Below are 19872 nucleotides of genomic sequence, written 5' to 3' on the forward strand. Positions count from 1 at the left end.
ATACGTATGGGCATGAAGATACGAACACTATTAACAACAGCTTTCTTTCTTAAAAGTCACGATTAAATTAAATTGTTTTTCCCTTGAGTAAAGGGCTAGCAAAGAAATCACACAAGTCACATAATTCAAGAATTGCGTTATCCACGGCTATCTTTAGTACGGTGGTTATTTCCCTACCAATGACGTAATCCTTGCACGTTCTGACAAGTTCTTTGCTTGGCTTGCAAATATTTCATTTTCCTTCCGATCTATGAACTCGCTGCGATAAAACAGCCAAAGAATTTACTTCATTTGCCTAAAACTACAAGAAATACTCGCAAAATTACAAATAAATTAATGAACGTCGCTTCTGGCGAAATAAACTTGCAAAGTAAACACGATCTTATTTGTCACGTAGCGAAAGTGAAAGCTGCAACCTCAACGCATTCCATGGCTGACGTAATACCTTTTTTTTAGCGCATTTATTATTCCCTTTAAATCCAACGTTTTGATAAAACGAAAAGAAAATATATTTTATTCACAAAAAGAAAACAATATCCGTAAAATTGTCCGTGTATTAATGTTTTAACAGCTTCTGGCGCAAAAACATCACACGTTGCGTGACTCAACATTTGGCCGAGCGGAGGTCTGCGTCTGGTCACCGACAAAAAAAAAACATAATAAACCCCGGGTAAACCTAGAACCGCGCTCGGCCCATGGCCGCGCGGTTAACAAGAAGATCTGTTAGATCTTATAACCGCGCGTTTAAAATTTAACTGTTTTCTTAGCACTACAGTCGCAACGCAGTGTACATTCCAAAAGCAATCCTTGATGATTCATTGATTACTGTAGACACCACATTACTTGATCAACGCAAACTGTATTATTGCACCATCAGTCGTAACCGGTGTGAAATCTCCGATGACGTAATAGTCTTAATCTGGAACTTTCTTCGGGATACGTATGGGCATGAAGATACGAACACTATTAACAACAGCTTTCTTTCTTAAAAATCACGATTAAATTAAATTGTTTTTTCCCTTGAGTAAAGGGCTAGCAAAGAAGTCACACAAGTCACATAATTCAAGAATTGCGTTATCCACGGCTATCTTTAGTACGGTGGTTATTTCCCTACCAATGACGTAATCCTTGCACGTTCTGACAAGTTCGTTGCTTGGCTTGCAAATATTTAATTTTCCTTCCGATCTATGAACTGGCTGCGATGAAACAGTCAAAGGATTTACTTCATTTGCGTAAAACCAGAAGAAATACTCACAAAATTACAAATAAATTAATGACCGTCGCTTCTGCCGAAATAAACTTGCAAAGTAAACACGATCGTATTTGTCACGTAGCGAAAGTGAAAGCTGCAACGTCAGCGCATTCCATGGCTGACGTAATACCTTTTTTTAGCGTATTTATTATTCCCTTTGAATCCAACGCTTTGATAAAACGGAAAGAAAATATATTTTACCCACAAAAAAGAAAACAATATCCGTAAAATTGTCCGTGTATTTATGTTTTAACAGCTTCTGGCGGAAAAACATCACACGTTGCGTGACTCAAAGTTTGGCCGAGCGGAGGTCTGCGTCTGGTCACCGACAAAAAAAAATAAATAATAAACCACGGGTAAACCTAGAACCGCGCTCGGCCCATGGCCGCGCGGTTAAGAAAAAACCACGGGTAAACCATGAACCGCGCTCGGCCCATGGCCGCGCGGTTAATAAAAAAAAATAAACCAAGGGTAGAACATTGTACCATTGCAGTTGTGTCCTATGTGGCAGACATGTCCTCTGACGTAATGTGATATACGGAGCCAATCATATCATGCGTTCTATCTAATAACACGCAGCATAAGACTGGTAACTAAACTCCGTTGCAGTTCGGTCTTCGAGCAAAATTGATTTTTGGGGGGGTAGCGTTCGGAAGCAGTATTTGACTTTGTATGTCTTTACTCTGAACCAGAGTAACTCTGAACGTAAATATGCAGCGACTATTTGCAAGAATTGCATTTACATCACAAGACTTCTATCGGAAATTGACCGCTTAGTGTATTTTCAGTTTCAAATTCAACATGAAAGTTCGATCGAAGATTTAAACAGTGGTTGCTCTCCGGTTTGCGAACTGCGTGTTCCCGGCCAGCCAATATTAAACTCCGCGCTTTGATTATTCTCAAATCGTTCAGGTCGTTCAATGATATTACAGAGGCAAAACAAAATTTCTGAGAAGCAGTGTAACCAATTTTAGTTTCGGTGCTGTAAAACTACCACTCAATCTGCGCAATATTTCTCTATTCCCAATCTTGTCACTCACACGAAATCCGGTTCGCGAAAGCCCTCTTCTCAGTATAGGTTTGTTGAGGCTGACTGACTGAACCTTTTTGGGTAAGCCGTCTCCTGTAGCATCGAACATTTATTACAGAAAGTTTCTTGTCGAGTAGATTTTATGGCCGGAGTGCTTTCTAACTGTTCCTAGTTCGCTTTGCTTTACAAAACAGCAGTAGTAGTCGAAAAACCACAGAGCACTTTGTGACCTATTCAAAACACCACAGAGCGCTTTGTGGCCCATTCAAAACACCACAGAGCGCTTTGTGGCCTATTCAAAACACCACAGAGCGCTATGTGGTGTTTTATTTTGGGATTTAACATTGAAAACTGGATGGCTCGTTGACTCGCAAATATCTCACAGCTATTTTCTGCAATAGTTTGGTTTTTCCAATTTTTCGCACCACAAAGCGCTTTGTGGCCTATTCAAAACACCGCAAAGCGCTTTGTGGCCTATTCAAAACACCATAAAGCGCTTTGTGGCCTATTCAATACACCACAAAACGCTTTGTGGTTGTCATTGTTATCATAGCGATTCTGTCAGTGGAAGTTATACTATGCGGACAAAACTGGCAGAGGAGCGCTCTCTTATTTTGACAGGGAGGTTGGCAAGATTTTCGCACCACCCCTTACATTAATTGTGCATGCATTTTTTTGACTGACTCGTTCTTTTCACGATTGCTGTTTGAGTATAACGTGATAGTTTGACATAGTTGCATACATAATTAATGTATGGAGCTGTACGGAAATCGTACCTGGAGGTTAGCCGAGTGCTCTTAAAGAAACCTCTGAAGGGAACCAATAGACTTTCGCAAACGCGCTGAGGCAGGTTGTGTTGAACACTATTTCAGTTTTTGTTCTTAGAAAGAAATATCACCGAATCTCCGATATAAGACTTGATACCCTTAAAAGTACTCGTTATGGTTATCAGACAGAGCACTGACTGCTAATGAGATTTGCATTCCTGGGATCGGCTGGAACTACCTACAACGGGTGCCTGTTATTAACCGGGAGAAACGATGAAATGAAAGCAGAAAGTTGAAAATTAGTGATACCTCAACAACCTATCACTTGTTTCGGTTGGAGAATCTTAGAGGGATTTATTATGTTCATTGATTTATAGCTCTATTGTTAGTCCTCGTTTGTAGGCATACCACTCAGGAATTTAGCATTGAACAAGGAATGAAACTTACGTCGGATACTGATATGGGTATCTCTTTGTTTTTTTACAAGTCTATGGATATCGCCATAACATTGCAAGGTGAAGAACTCGACCAATGTTTTACCAACACGGACCTCATACTAGTTCAATAACATAATTCAGTTATGACAAAGAAGATTACAAATCTTTTTTTTTTTATTTATGGCTAGACTGGACTTTACACAACTGGTGTTTTCATAAGCAGGTATAATTACCATTATCACTATCAACCGGAATCTTATACATGTAGATCTTTCTACACACGGGCGAACCAAAACAATCTGACTTGTGACCTTGAATTAATTGGCTTGAATTACCTGCGATGCTCACGGATGATACAAAGCGTTGCTTTATCCATTTTCGAAAATTATATTTTAGGGCCTGTTTTTAGCCTGTGTTGTAAAACCACTATAATCTTGAGATTTGTATCGTTACAAAGGCAAAATAACCAAAGTTAGAATTAGTTTGAGAAATTCTATTTTTGACAGGTAAATGCCTTTTGGACATACTAATATAATACTTATCATTGTATTTACAGTGGTGCACTTCTAACACAGGCCACCAAACTAATTTTTTTTCATCATTTTTTGACATGTTTTCAACAACTTTCTTATGGCTTCCATTCAAACCTGGCAAATCCAAAATTATGAAAAGAAATGTGAGAGGAGGAGTTGTCGACTGACCAACAGGTTACATGATGCTTGATATTTTCACCATACCTAGTTCATGCATTTTGATTAGCTTATTTAAACCAAGGAAGGTGGCCACAGTTAGTCATGCACGACTGTGACTGGGTTCTTATTGCAAAGATGAAAAGCTCTGTCACGCTTTTGTCCCTTAAATCTAGATCCAACAAACTATTCACCGACAACACAGTGATTTGTGGTTCATTTAGTAAAAAAAAAGTAATGACATATTTTCTTCAGCCTTTGAGCTTGGGCTAATTTGAATAAGCTGTTGTAAATGTACAACAATCAAAACAATTTCAGACTCATCCTCTATTTACTTAATTACTACTTATTAATACATCTGTGAAAGAAATATCGATAAAAATTTAAAAACTGAATCTACAAAATACTGATTATTCTACATCACTGTCAATAAACTCATCCTCTATTAACTTTCTGTAGAGGTCTTCATCATCGTCTTGTTCTTCTTGCCCTTCCTCTTGTTCTTCTTGATCCTCTTGTCCTTCTTCTTCTTCTTCTTCTTCTTCGTCTTCTTCTAACTCCCCCTCCTCCTCATCGATCATATCATCTAATGCCTCCAGGTATGGTTTGGCCAGGCTATTAAAAATATGGAGAGGGATTTACTTCATTAATAGACACAACAATATTGTGGAAAACTGACACTTTCTGTGAAGGGGCCTGTTACAGCTATTTCGTGTTTTCTCTGTGTCCTTTTTTGTTCCGTATGTTAATGAATTTTTTCACATTCTGCATGCTTTTTTTCTCGCGTCGTATGTAAATTTCGTTGCGTATATATTTGTGTTATCCTTTCATGTTCATTTAGTGCTAGTTTATCGTCTGGTACACTTGTATCTTCTTGGTTCCCTGAACTCCGTTGCCAGCATTTTGGTAAGCCGTTTAGTTTATCGTCTGTTTGTATTTTCCTCTTAGTTTTCTGCCGTCTTCGGTTAGTTAGTTGTAGTAATTCGTTTCATGTTTACCTTTAGGAATTTACCTTCCTCCTACGGAAAGTCAAATAAATTTGCTGGACTAATTGAAACTAGCTTTAAGTTGTGTCTGAAGTCGGCCCTTTGCTTCTTTAGGGACCATTTCTTGAAACTTCCTGGCTATTCAAGGGCTTGCCAACTTACAAGGACCGTTTTCAGGCTGCTGTTCTGGGCCCAAAGCACCAAACTACATAATGAAACTGAAATCAGTCTTTAAAAAGAGCTTTGGAATTATAATCTAAAGTACAACAGTAATATTATTATAATTTAAATTATAAATATGCATACTGTATTTGAAAGTGGAAGTTTTGTCATGAGGAATGTGAACGCCTTAAAGAGATCTTCTCCCGACTGCGCTCTCCTGACGACCTTGTGCAGTCAACCATGTGTCGGTGGTGTGTCGACCAACGCGTCGGTGATGTGTCGGCCGACGCATCGGTGGGATCGGATTCTTTACCTTTACCCACATACCCGAGTGGCTGATAAAAGAGAAGCCCCAGTCAGAAGCGTGTTGCCCTACAAGGACCAGAAATCTGCAAACGTAGAATACGTAAACAGCTGGCTGACCTCAGTCAGAAGATTAACGCAGATATTAGCCCAGTTTACACAAGTAGAAAGATCAAGGATGAAATTAAGGTCAGGGAAGACAAGCAGTCTCTTGTAAGTCAACAATGCGTGGTGTATTCATTGCAGTGTGGCCTGTGTGATCATACTACCAACTATGGTGTGATGCAGGCTATGTCGATTACACGTGCCGACACCTACACCAACGAATTGTAGAACACAAAGGATCGGCGATCGGAAACCACCTCAGAGAGCAGCACGATATGGAGCCAGAAGACATCGCACAGAGTTTTCGAATCTTAAGAAAGTGTCAGAACAAATTTTACTGCCTTATTTTTGAAATGTTTTTTTTTTATCAAAGAACTGAAACCAACGCTAAACAAACAGTGCGATTCAATTCGTGCCAAATTATTTGTTTAGAGCAATTCTTGCTAAGATTATTTTATTTTTCCATTGTATATTTTTAACACTTTTTTACATTTTGTCACATTTTAGCGTTCGCCACATTTTTATCTATTATAACTTGTTTTTAACATATTTATGGCTATATGCTAATTTAGAAAATTTCACTCACTTGAAAATGATCTCGGAGAGGTCGAAACGTCGTGACTTTTTAGCGCTAGTTTTTATTTCAAAATCGATTTCTAAGAAACCACTTTTTAACATACTGTATTTCTATACCTAAATAAGAAAAACAGTTTTTGATTAATATGATGCAAATGGATTTCTCTATAAACTCACTTCCTTCAACTTAATGTCTGCTAATTTTTCATGCAAATAGCAAACCACCAGTTGTGATTGCAGTTACCCGTCTCATTCTACATAGCAATTTTCAATTTGGTTTCAAAATTAACTTGCATTTGGGTATGCATCACTGTGCTCTGTTTTGCATCCTGTACTTTCTTTGTTGTGTTGTTTGTAATATTGTTAATACTCTGGTTCTGGTTTCAAGGCACTTCAATGAACTGTTCAGACATCACTTACTTCCAGTATGAGATGAAGTAATAAAGTACATGTCATTTTTGGTCTAGGACATTGATGGGGATTCCTGGACAGGCTCCCAGAGGAGCTCCCATCTGCTTTCAAAATTATATCATTAGGCTAGCAAAACTAGTGCCAGTCCCAAACCCCACATTAGAATTTAAAATCCTTAAACTTATAGTCTTGTTGTTATTGGGATAAGATGTTCTAGGTTCCGAGCTACTGTGTCTGAAACACCTCACAAGATTAGAAGCCACAGATTTAGGAAAGCCATTCCCTAACAGGAACGTTTTAATCATTGTTCTTTGTTTCTGAAAGGGAGAGTCTATTTCACATGTACGAGAAGCCTGGTGCAACAAGGCTCTAACCCAAGCCATTTTGCGAAGTCAACGTTCATGACTAGAAAACAAGACATTCTGTCCAGTGTGATTCCTATAAATGTCACTGGATGTTCTTTTCAGAGAAATGTTAAAGTTAATTTGGCTAACAATTCCTTTCTATTTAAATGTATGTTGCTTGAAAATTATGACCTGGTGGCCCTGGATGCAATTTGAGTTTTTCTGTAATTTTGAAAAGTCAAGCCCCACTGTTTGTTATTGTATCAAAAGGATAACACCATTCTTATCATGGTTATTCTATTGATTCCATTTCATCATTATTAAGGTGGCTCAGCAGTTATTCTGGACACACTCACCCCTGTCAACGTTTGCAACATAAATTTTGGGGCTTCGAAGTATTAAGTCAAAGACATGTAAACTCAACTCTAACATTCACTGAAAGTTTCTACATATTGACTCTCATTTCCGAAACAAGCAATGAACCCAAATTTTGTGAGAAGCTTGCTCCAAAGCTTGCTAAATCAAAGTGGCTGGTTGATTAGTGATCGTGCGAACCATAAAAAGCATTAATCCCTAGTTCTCAAAACACTATAACCTCCTTGAATTTTCAAAGATGCATTTTGCAACAGTATTTGGAAATAACTTTTGTGTCAAAGTCTTTCCACACAAATTGTATGGTACTGCAATATTTTGGCTACAAGTTTTACCGTTGTGACTCAAAAAGAAATGGAGCACTGTTGTCAGGATTGTAAGCTACTCCCCGACTGATCTCTGGTGAGGCAGAGAAGCAGTTTTATTACTCTATGATTACAAATACAAAATGGGTACTACAGGTACAGGCTGAGCCATCTTTTTGCAGTTCCTTAATGTATGGTTAAAAAGACAATTATTAATAATAACAATAACAATAAATAAAAAAAGCAATATTAAAAACAACAACAACGATGACAACAAAAATAATAACAATAATATTAATGATACTAATGTGCTTCAGGGCATGAATTATGTTTTCATTCATGACAATTGGTTCATCATATTTGACCAGTGAAAGTGCTTCACTGGGTCTATTTGTCAGAAAAGTGGAGTCTCATCAAAATGTGTGGGCACAGTTCATGGATGTTTAAAATCTTGTGAGGGATGTGCTCTATGACTGAGTAATCACCCAATGAATCACTGTTGCAACACCAAAACAAGAAGGCAAGTTTATAAAAAAGTTGAGCATTTCTGCAAGTTGAAATTTTCTCATGAGTGCTAATGGGCAATTAAAGTCTACTAGGTATGCAACTAAAAAGACACATGGAGAACCAAAAAAACAGAACTATAGTTACCCAAAGGGCAAATTAGCAAGAAAGCTAGTGTTGAACACTGCATTAATAGCTGTCAAGCTCATTCTAAGAGCTTTGCGGCATCCAAAAGTTTCTTTACTCTGCCTCCTCAACTCCTCAACCTCTCTTAATTCATTTATGTTTGCTGTGCCCCAAACCATCGCAGGAAAGAAAGTGAGTGCTTTGCAGGCTGTAAGTATGTATGTAGAATACAGTAGGGGCAATTGTACATGTATGGTTTACCAGTTTTGTCATTTAAGTGCTGTTGGTTACTTTGTAAATGGCACTTCAAAAGTTAAGGTTGTTATTTGCTAACAGAGAAAGCTCGACTTGCTACTAGCTGTCTTGTCCACAGCTTCTGGGGTGTTAAATAAGAGTCACAACAAAGAATAGAACAAATATGTGCATGCAACAAATGCTTAAGTAGCTACATATGATATGCAAATATCTTCTGTGTAACATGCAGCAAAAATTGCTTGTATCACTGCCATACATCTATACCTTGACCTATAAATTATAATATACCACAGAACCTCCCAAACTACTGGTAAGTTGAGAATTTTATTTTATATCAATTTTAAAAACATTACTTTTTTCTAGTGGGGACAATGGGTTGTTGACTAGTTTAATGGATACACAAGGATATTAAGCTATGCATTAAAGTGGTACTGTACAATCACTTCTTCCTTAAGATTTTGAAACTCCATCTACTAAACACTCTCTGTGCTAAATTTTAAGCCTTCATAGCAGGGATGAAAAGGAATTAAAATTAGAAACTGGCTAATTTATCCAGGTTCGAAGATGTGTTTTGAAAAATAATAGCCAAAACTATAAGTTGGCTTTCTCTAACACATTTGGTTTGCAATGTTCTTCTTAGTATTGCTGGAGTACTTAGTGTACAAGAAAAAACTCATAAGCTAACCAGATATTGAAGCATAATATAAGTTAGGACATAAGCCCTAAAATTCTTGAGAAAGTGCTGCCATTACAATTAAGACCCATTTACATACAGGTAACAAAAAAATAAATTATTTTGGCAAGACACAACTCTAAAAACGTTATCAACACATGGCAACTGATACATATCATAGTAACAGCTGATGCTCACCATCCCTAGTCCCTTCTCTACTAAGACTTTCTTCGGTTTGTGTATGTTTTCCCTCATCCAACCCATGATGATCATCCATTACTGCAAAATAGAAATTCAAAGCATTGTTAATAAACACAAAATCACACAAATGCAATTATATTTTAGGTTAGACTGACTGTTTTAAAAAAACATACAGCCTTGAAGATTAAAAGCTGTTCCTCAGAAAAGGGAAATTTAAAAGAAAACAAATTTCAATCAGAAACAACTGCAAGAGTATGACTATCTTATCAAGACCTAGGTTTTTTAAGTCTATTTCAACTGACAGTGAAACCAAAACAGAACACACTGAATCTCTAGTGGCAAACTTTAGCTGGTGAAAACTACATCATATTTACCAAGTGATAAAAGACATCATTGGGAACAAAAATACAAGTAGATAAACAAACCGTTTTCCCCTTCTTTAATTGTTTTTACATTAAAAAAAAAACAAAAAACCCAAGTATCCAAAAACATGAATAAATTCTCCAGAAGATAACAAGAAAGGCAATGTTCCTCACACAAGAGCTGTCACAAAGAGATAATGGCAATGTCACCTAATGAAGACATGACAAGGCATTGGCATGTATCCCTATTATGTACTAATTGGACCAGCCACATAGAAAAGGAACCCTAGGCGAGCACTTCTTGAAGCAGCCTCACATGATGACTATATACACTGCGTGTCTACAAAACATTGCTTCATAACAAACAGCTTAAAGGTAGCCAGTCAACAAAAGAGGAAAAGAAGAAAAGAAGGACAAACAACCCTGACCTTTACTGGTGATTCCTTAGCACTATATTGCGAACCCTTCAAGTGCAGAATTTTACACTTATTCAATAGCATCAAGTGGGAGGTGCAGTGGCCTCATGGTTAGTGTGCTCGTCTCCGGATCGAGCGGTTAGGGTTCGAGCCCAGGCCGGGGACATTGTGTTGTGTTCTTGGGCAAGACACTTTACTCTCACAGTGCCTCTCTCCACCCAGGTGTATAAATGGGTACCAGCGAACTTAATGCTGGGGGTAACCCTGCAATGGACTAGCATCCCATCCAGGGGGGAGTAGAAATACTCCTAGTCGCTTCATGCTACAGAAACCGGGATAAGCTCCAGCCTGGTGGGCCACTTGGCTCGTATGCAGACTTAATAGCATCAAAAACAAAATGATCAATCGTGGACATAAATTAAGACCTTAAAATCCAACAACTTGAGGAATGCTTTGATTGTATGTCATTTGGATTATTTAGATTCTTTTGCCTAAGTTGTTTATTATGTTGTTCCTTGTGCTCAAAATGTCATGTATGCCCATCAAAGTTCATAAAAAAAAAAACTGTACCTTCCAGCCACCGCAAAATGTAATGTGGAGTGATAAAATACATGAATAGTACTATTTATAAGACCTGACAAAATAGGGTAAGACTGGTACATCATATCTCTTTTGCAAGCATGGTGACCTATTTTAATTTATTTTTAGAGACTGTGCTTGGCAGCGAACATTCAGGGAAATGTATTGTACATTTGTTTTCATGATTGTGCCCAGGAGATTACTTTAAGCTTACTTAAAAATCGGTAGAAATCATTCCCAATACTGATAGAAGGAAAGAAATATCACACAAAATAAAGGCTCGAAAGTTCGAACTGTCATAAGAATGGTAAACTCGATTTCTTGACATCCTGAACTAAACTCAAATTTCTTGAACTGTGACCAATTTCAATCCTTGCAATCCTGCACTTTATTTCGAAACTACTGTTTTTGCTTTGCTCTATAGCATTTTCTATCCAACTAAGCTGTATATATATTTGGTGCCATTTGGCGATAGTGCCATGTGGCGAAGGTGGTAATAAGTTGAGTGAAAATTTGCTCTGTCGGCATGACAGTGTTTCTTTATACCCTTGACGGAGGCAGATCTTAATTGCAAAATGCAAAACACAACAGTGTGGACTATACAAACTAATACCAGCTTAGTTCGTGCCGCTTGAAAGCAACGCGATCAACAATACTTAGATTGCTGATGAACATGTCGAAATGGCTTCGTAAACTTGAACCATTTGAAATTACTCACTCCATTACTACAAACAACATAATACAATACGCTACACTTCACAAAGCTTCTTACCGACAATATTAAGCTTTAAAGGCAGCTGTAAATGTGTTTCGGAACCTGCAGAAAGATCCGGTAAAACACCCTCACGATAAAAGTCACAATCGATAGGTTTCGAGCTTTCACCTGGCAAACACCGTCCCGTCCCCTAGTAAAATAACCTCAGAGGACACGGTCACAACGCATTTTCATTGGAAGAAACAACAACACATACAATTGGTCAAAAGGTGTCAGACATGTCTGCCACGCAGGACGAAAGTGCAACGCTACCACATCACCATTAGCCTACGTGTAGCCGTACCCACCCCCCGAGGAAAAACGGGAGGGAGGGAACGTCTACGAAGAGCTGGCGCGAATCGTGTTATGTGACGTCACGCTTTTGCATGAAAATATATAATGGTTTCTTATTGGATAAAGACCGCGAGCAATACTTTCGAGAATACTGATTGGCTAAAATAGATTTGTGCCAAGCCGCAAAATGTCTCATTCTCACATCTGTACGAGTTGCGTTAGTGGCAACTACAAACGTACAGAGCAGTTTGAAATACCGGCAACTGATGAGATCCACATGGAGGATCGAAACCATGGTCTTGCCTGAACTAAGCCGAAACAGCTACACGTAAACAGCTACATTTGAATCATGTGGTTCCAGAATGACCAACAACAAATATGATATCCGTGATAAGGATCTACCTACTGTTCTTGCAAACAGCTCTAATCACAGCCGGGCCCGACGTTACAATATAGAATGCAAGTATAAAGCAACATGTTCACGGTAAGTTTCATATTTTGTCCCCCAAAAGCAAATTCGTGGAGACTTAGAGCATATCTTGCAAAAGAATGAGCCTAAACAATGCAAAAACACATGGCAAATTACAGAGGTGTCAAACTCTACGAAGCGACATGCAGATAACAGCGGAAACCATGCAGACCTATGACCTACAAAAATTTGCCATAGCACGATCTAACGGCTAACTTCCTCCTTATTACACAACATGAAGTGCCCTTCATAAACACGAGTGAAGCGACAAAAAAGGTCGAGTGAACGAACAGAAAACGGCAAATGTACAAATGTCACGAACCGTCGAAGTCTTGTAGGATAGTCAACCTCTTCGAACTTAAATTCGCGCCTTCTAGCGAATTTTTCGGCTGGAAAACAAGGCCAAACTTGTGGCGTAGTTGATTCTCATAGATTTTTTTAATTCTTCCAGGTTCTGCTGCAAATTATTTCTCTTCTTGGGGAGACCATGACACTGCCTACAAACGTACACTGATGCAGCGTATACATGGAACTCCAAATTTGCGAGCGCGACGTATACATCAAAGATTGTCTTCTTCTTGTTTTGGACCAAAAACCGCTCGGACTCCTTTTCAATCTCTTTAAAACACAATATACATTTGAAAAGGGACATTGACTTGCAAATATTTACGAGGCATTTGTCTGTGCGAGGACACGAGTACAGACGGAAAATATAATTTATTTACATAACTTACATAAATTACTGTGACGTCACATAACACGATTCGTGCCAGCTCTTCGTAGACGTTCCCTCCCTCCCGTTTTTCCTCGGGGTTGGGTACGGCTACACGTAGGCTACATCACCATCGGCGCTTGGAGATGTTTCTTGTTCAGCGATCAGATGAAAATGCGCTCTAGGGAAATTTTCTCCCGGTATGCTTTGCGAGTCGTGTCCAACACCGCCTGCATATGAGCCAAAGGAATTGGCCGTGGCGAACTGTCGAGACCTAAGAACTAGTTAACAATTATTCCATGAAACCGCGTTGGATATGAAGTGATAAATAACCAACGAGCGCGTAGCGCGAGTTGGTTATGATCACTTCATATCCAACAAGGTCGAATGGAATAATTGTTTTAGTATATTCTTAATCGGGTTTTTGCCGCCGATTTTTATTTCAACAATTTTACAGAGCGGAAAATTTTTAAACTTGGCGCACTGTTTTCCATATAAGGTAAAACTCCGACTAATGGCTCATAGTCGGAGTTTTTGAGCCAATCAGAGAGCTAGAAATGCAATAGTCGGAGCTGAGAATATACTAAGTAGGATTAATCATTAACGGAATGTGAAAGCTGTCAATAACGCCTCATGATATGCAAATTAAGTGTGAAGGACGCACTACACTGTCTCAGACTGACTTTCTTCCGTTTGCGTTTGTGTAATGATCGAATCAGCATAAATAGCAGTTCGGTCGTGTCTTCACGCGAGGAAATAGTTGGAGAACAATCCATAGCTTCTTATTGTCCGTTACAAAAATTATTCGTGCTATGAAGAATGGCTTTCCGGCTTATTCCGGTTAGTTTCGTCAGGAGATTGTTTATCAAGCGACGTTTCACTTCAGGTGTACTGCTTGCAAGTTTACCGTTCTTAGGATACCTGCTTCTATTCTCTTCTTCAGAAACTGGACTCTCTACTTCGGTGCCTGGAAAAATGCTTTCGACAAACATTGTATGTGACTGCCCTTGCGCAACTAAGCAACAAACTCAAAATAGCACTTTAAAACCACAAACTGAAGCGATCGTGACATCGACAAGAACGTTTGCAGGTGAACGAAAGGTTGAACACGATTCCTCGACATCCATCGGAAGTTTGAATGCTCACATGTGGTCTGGAATATGTGGAATGAACGTGGATATTTTAAGAAACTGGCCTCATTTTCCTTACTTTCCAGACCAGCGTTCTTTTGTTTCGGAATTTCGTAAAACTCAAGTTTTGAATATGAAAGACAACGGAGAAAGGATTTTTGGATTTGTCCATCCGCAGGTAAGCGGCATGTATAAGTTTGCCATCACATCAGATAATACATCAGAGTTGTGGCTGAGTAGAAATGAAGATCCCGCTTCAAGCGAGATGATCGCGCGGGTTTATTCGCCTCATGAATCGGCTTGGACTGTAGAAGGAGACTACAAAAAATATCCTGAACAAATTTCTAAAGAAATCCTTCTTCACGCCGGCAAGAAATATTACATCGAGTCTCTGAGTAAGCAAGGTTCTGGCGCCGCTCATATTGCTGTATTTTGGTCTTACGGGAATTCAACATTTGAAATTATTTCCTCCGAATATCTGTCCAGCTTTTCTCGGGAAAATACTGATCACGAATCTATACCCCTGCACGCGGGTAAACATGATAAAAGAACGCTTCGGAGCAAGAGCTATTTATATTATTTTAGTCGTCTTCCGTTTATAAGCAGGAAAGAATACATAAACCTTATTCCAACTTGCTCATATAGCCCGAGCTTTCTGGTTCGTGAAAAACTCAAACGGTATCAGGGCGTCACGTTGACAAATTTGTCACAAGTATTCCCGCAAGATGATACCAATATGTTGCATTCTAGACAGAACCGTCCTGAGGACGAATGGCTCAAACCTAACGCGCTTGTTGATAACAACACAGCTGAATCTGTCGTAGAGAAGTTTATTAACTCACTACAGTCAAGGTAAGTTCAGCTACATTTTCATTTTATCAAGATTCTGCGCAAGATTCGTAATCTGCAAGATAATAAATTACAGTTTTAGCGGCTGGTTTTCACTAGAGCATAAGCTCTAATAAATGTATGATGTGATTTTCTTCGTTAGATATGCGAACAATCTCAGGCTTAATCATTTTATGTCTCTCGTCCGTAAGTGGTAATGATTAGCAAGTTGAATTAGGGAGTTTAACTAACCATGACAGGACGGCGACGCTGATTTCCGTGACAAATTTGTCACAAGTATTCCCGCAAGATGATACCAATATGTTGCATTCTAGACAGAACCGTCCTGAGGACGAATGGCTCAAAGCTAACGCGCTTGTTGATAACAACACAGCTGAATCTGTCGATGCCATTTTTAAAGGAGCTGGGTCACGGTCGCGCATACGCGTGCGGTCACGAAACAATTTGAAAGTTTTAGCCTCAAACTTTCAAAATCGTTGGCAAGGACTTATTCATAACTTCATCGGAAAATATCTCTGCCATCCTTGAGTGGTCTATTCTTTTGATAGCGGTTATAAGTCAATTGATTGTTGTAGAGTATTTCCATGTAGATTTTGGCTCGTGTTCGATGTTTTGTGAGTGAATTTTCGTGGATGTTGTGATGCAGTGTGATGTCTTCTCAAGGTGGTCGGCGATCTGCAAGTGGTCGAAAGAGGATTTACACTTCAGTTTCTGAGGGAGTAACGTTTTGGTAAAAAGGCCATCGAAGGATTTTGCTAGACTGCCGCTTTTATTCTTCCTCAGTATCTGCGATGATTTATGGCGAATATCGGAGTGATTCAGCGTTTGCTGGCCACTTTCTTTCCCTGGAACGACGAAGGCAAGTACCTTTCGTTTATCTTTCACGTGCAGTTTGCCACTGTGCTTTTATCGTTTATCTGGTCATTTTACTTGTTTCCTATTCTTTTGCTTCTCAAATAAAGGAAAGTAAGTCAGTAGAGGAAATTACGAGACGAGAGAAGATACGGAAAGATAGCCCTTCCGCAAAATGACGGCGCCATGTCGAAGGTGAGCTGATATGTGCAACTGTAAACAAGTTACCACTCGCAACTTTGACTTTTATTAGAGGAGGAATAACTATGTGTAGTCGTCTCATTTAATTCATTTCCTTCGTAGTCAATACAACCTGTTTACTTATTTTCATTTAGTCTAACTGGGCATATGAACTAGATTTTTCTACGAGTGAAATTTCCCCTTTCAAAACAAAGTAATTTGCCACTTACACTTAAATTTAGTATGCCTTGCTATTCTGTATGGTTTACAAGTGTGTTATTTAGTGCATCATCAGGACTATTATCACTATAAACTCTTGGCTCTGTTGTTGTAAGGGTGGATGATCAGTCATGACAAGAGAAAATGGTCATGATCATAAAGGCCCAGTCAAGTAACTGATTTTTTTTGCAGTCATCCTGCCCTCCACATGTTACATTTATTAACGGTATCCTTGTCAGTAATGCTCAAAATTTTACTTGGCATGACTTCGCATTGATTTTGATAGTTTTTTTTTATATATTTGTTACTGTTTTGTTTGTTGCATTCAAACATCAACTATATGCGGCTGAGCCAATAAAGTATATGTATGCATGTATGGTTAGTGTGCTCATTCCTGGAGCGAGTGGTCCAGGTTTGAGCCCTGGCCCAGGGACACGATGTTGTGTTGTTGGGCAGGACACTTAAAGTGCCAATGAAGTAAAAAATAATTGCTGCTTATTTGAAAGGCTTTTCAAAGTAAAGACGAATGGCGTTTTCCTTTCTGGAATGTCTCTTTTCGTTTTAGAGATATTTACGTTTTTGTAAGGAAAGTGATGACCTCATAGGTGGTTCCACTAAAACAGCACAACACTCAATCGAGAATAACTCTAGAAATATTAAAGCAGTGTTCTTTAAACTTGGCACCAGAAATGTACATCACAAAAGAAACAGAATGACACCAGTCGTGCCATTGCCATGACAACAGTTATGCCGCTGGTTCTGTCCTAATTAAGACTAAAATTCCCAGATCTTATCTTAAACAAGGCTCATCCACCCCACCAATCTAATGGGGAGAGTTAAGACAATATGGGAATCATGTGTGTTCTGAGTTAGACCCTTTGTCCCACCTTAAAAGGTTGCAAATGGGGATATTTGGTTTTTCACAGAAAGAGACTGGAGTCAAGAGTGTTCCCATGGCAACAACATAGTAGTTGTCATTCTGTTTCTTTTGTGATGTACATTCCTGGTGCCAAGTTTAAAGAACACTGCTTTAATATTTCTAGAGTTATTCTCGATTGAGTGTTGTGCTGTTTTAGTGGAACCACCTATGAGGTCATCACTTTCCTTACAAAAATGTAAATATCTCTAAAACGAAAAGAGACATTCCAGAAAGGAAAACACCATTCTTCTTTACTTTGAAAAGCCTTTCAAATAAGCAGGAATTATTTTTTACTTCATAGGCACTTTAACTCTCACAGTGCCTCTCTCCACCCAGGAGTATAAATGGGTAGCGGCAAATTGTTGGGGAAACCTAACAAATTGCAGGGGAGTGACCTGTGATGGACTAGCATCCCGTCCAGGGGTAGTAGAAATACTCCTAGTCGCTTCATGCTACAGAAACCAGGATAAACTCCGGCAGCTATGAGCCACTGGCTCCAAGGCTTCACTTATGCATATATGTACTGAATGTAGATTAATATGTGTTGTGTTCAATGTCTTTGTTGCAGAGAGGATATTGATGTTGCAGCAAGTTCTACCAATGTTGATATTACAGGCATATCAGCATCTTATTGAAACATATAGGGAAGTCCTGTTTACAAGATATGGCCTCTTTTAGAGCATCTCCATGGGAACAGTTGTCTTTTAATACTGTCAAATAAATTATTTTTCCAATACAGTGTAGATGCTTCAAATCAAATTGTCCTCAAACATACAAAGTGTTTATTTTTTACAATGTGTACCAATATTCTTTCATTTCAATGACATGATCAAGCTAATTTTTACTTCTCCCCCACACTAAAATAAATTACATCTCCAGTAAAGTACATGTATATAGCCAATAAAATTTATTGATTACCATTTGGTGACTGCACTGACCATGACTAGTTATTGAATACAGTATGTCCCAGGGTGTTTGATGAATTAAGCAAAGTCTTTTGGAACTACTGGATATTATGAAACATTGCGAGCAAAAATGGAAAATTGTATAGGTCAGGTACTAAAACCAGAAACAAAATAACCAAACCAGCGCTGCAAATAATTTTTTTCTCTTGAAAGGACATATGTCCTACTAAAACACCATCTTGGTCAGACAAAACAAATTGTGGTCGGGCATCACCAAAAAAAGTAAGATTTACTCACAGCAGATCTTTATTCACCCTTACTGTGAAGTAATTTACGATAAAAATTGTCCAGACATCATGTCCACCCACAGTTGGGATTTTGTTGGACATGAGCAAATTTTGGTCAGCCAATGACCGATGACCGACTGTTATTTGCAGCTCTGCCAACAAAATGAAACAACAAGGTAGCACTCAGGTTAACCCTATAAAACTCTGGTTAACCTGAATAACACTCAGGTTACAGTTGGCTGTTGACAGTTGTGAGGAGTTTCATTTCAGTGGTTTCGTTTTGGGTTTTGGCACTGCCATCAGTTGTAGGGAAATATTTTTAAAATTGCACAAGCTTGCCTAGAGATGTAGCTTGAAAATCTGGTTCATTAAAAATCCCAGTGTGCTCTTCTAGTCTATACCTTGTTTTTATTGATCTTTTTTCTGTCTATACCCTGAACTTATTGATCTTTTTTCTGTATTGATTTTTTTTTTCCAGTAATAAACATTGGCCTTTTATAAAAGCAACAAATTCATGAACTAGCTGTTGGTGAATTTTCAACTCAGAACCATGTATTGAGCATGAATTTTATTTCAGCATAATGAACCAACATCCATCCTGAATGTGCAATGATAAAGATGAAAACCAGGTGTGGAGGTGATTTAAATTAACAAAACAACTGCCTCTTCCATTATTACTTTAAATGCTTTCTTTGTGGGCTTTTCTTCAGGGAAAAATAACTTGCTACTTGCATTTGTTTTGGTTTAATCAGCCCTGAATCCCATATAAACTCCAGTGTGAGGGATATTGCCAATGCATAACTGTTGCTACACAGGAAGGGCACACCTGATTTCCTTTCCCCAGATAAGCGTATCTATGGAGAACATTTTGCCAATAGGCTGCCTTCATGAAGACATGCGTGCTATTTTCATCACAGTCTATTTCTTGTGGCATAATTTGGTACATGCCGCAATTGCACAATAGTATTGCCGAGTTGCTAGAAGGAGGTGCAGGGTTAGGCATTCCATCCACACTTGTCATCTGTCCTTCTGTGGATGTGCCAGGGGTGGGTTGAGAAATGTCGTTTTCACTGATGGTCTCATCTAAATTGTCAATTCTTCTAGGCAGGCTTCTGGCACACAGTTTGCACACATTGCTTCATCAAGCATTTGAATGAATTCCTAAAAGAACATTATAGAGGTAATCACCAACAAAGTACAGTACTGTAAAGTATTTTGTGCTCGCCTGACAAAATTAAGTGTTGTAATTGATTTATTTTAGGTAGAGCCAGCAACTGTGTCAAAGATTCAAGTTTGACAGCTTGCTAGCAAGCACAGAGTTTTTGCCAAGTGGGCCTAGAAATATAAAAAATCAAGTGTAGGAACAAAACAAATCTTGCCTTGCTAAACTTTATGCATTTGAATTGGTGTTCAAGCTTTGATTTTTGTGGTCTTTTCCATATTTAGG

General features: G+C 38.6%; 2 protein-coding genes and 1 long non-coding RNA gene across 8 annotated transcripts in view; 1 reads left to right on the forward strand and 2 right to left on the reverse strand.

The window, feature by feature from the left end:
• Window positions 1-4340: 4340 nt before the first annotated feature.
• Window positions 4341-11876, reverse strand: LOC145491549 (uncharacterized). 4 transcript variants are annotated; one of them, XR_014049855.1, is made up of 3 exons: window positions 11628-11876; window positions 9496-9576; window positions 4341-4790 (listed from the first exon to the last, which is right to left on the reverse strand). It is a non-coding gene; the product is annotated as an uncharacterized LOC145491549 (long non-coding RNA). The 4 variants fall into 4 exon arrangements; XR_014049852.1 differs by having other exon boundaries at window positions 9496-11876; XR_014049854.1 differs by lacking the exons at window positions 9496-9576; window positions 11628-11876 and adding an exon at window positions 5188-7382.
• Window positions 11877-11914: 38 nt separating this feature from the next.
• LOC145491505 (beta-1,4-N-acetylgalactosaminyltransferase 3-like) overlaps window positions 11915-19872 on the forward strand; it is an 18922-nt gene continuing 10964 nt past the window's right edge. Inside the window, exon 1 of one of the 2 annotated variants that reach the window (XM_081470750.1) lies at window positions 11915-12387. In XM_081470750.1, coding sequence (XP_081326876.1) covers window positions 12266-12387 — 122 coding nt within the window. In that variant the 5' untranslated portion in view covers window positions 11915-12265. Of the gene's footprint in view, window positions 12388-13672; window positions 15067-19872 lie in introns of those variants that run through there. The other variant, XM_081470749.1, reaches the window with a different exon arrangement.
• Window positions 17996-19872, reverse strand: part of LOC145491547 (uncharacterized) — a 6339-nt gene continuing 4462 nt past the window's right edge. Inside the window, exon 3 of one of the 2 annotated variants that reach the window (XM_081470793.1) lies at window positions 17996-19586. The gene's annotated coding sequence lies outside the window, so the exon portion shown is untranslated. The other variant, XM_081470792.1, reaches the window with a different exon arrangement.

The sequence above is a fragment of the Orbicella franksi genome, chromosome 6 (genome assembly GCF_964199315.1).
Source record: "Orbicella franksi chromosome 6, jaOrbFran1.1, whole genome shotgun sequence".
Classification (NCBI taxonomy): domain Eukaryota; kingdom Metazoa; phylum Cnidaria; class Anthozoa; order Scleractinia; family Merulinidae; genus Orbicella; species Orbicella franksi.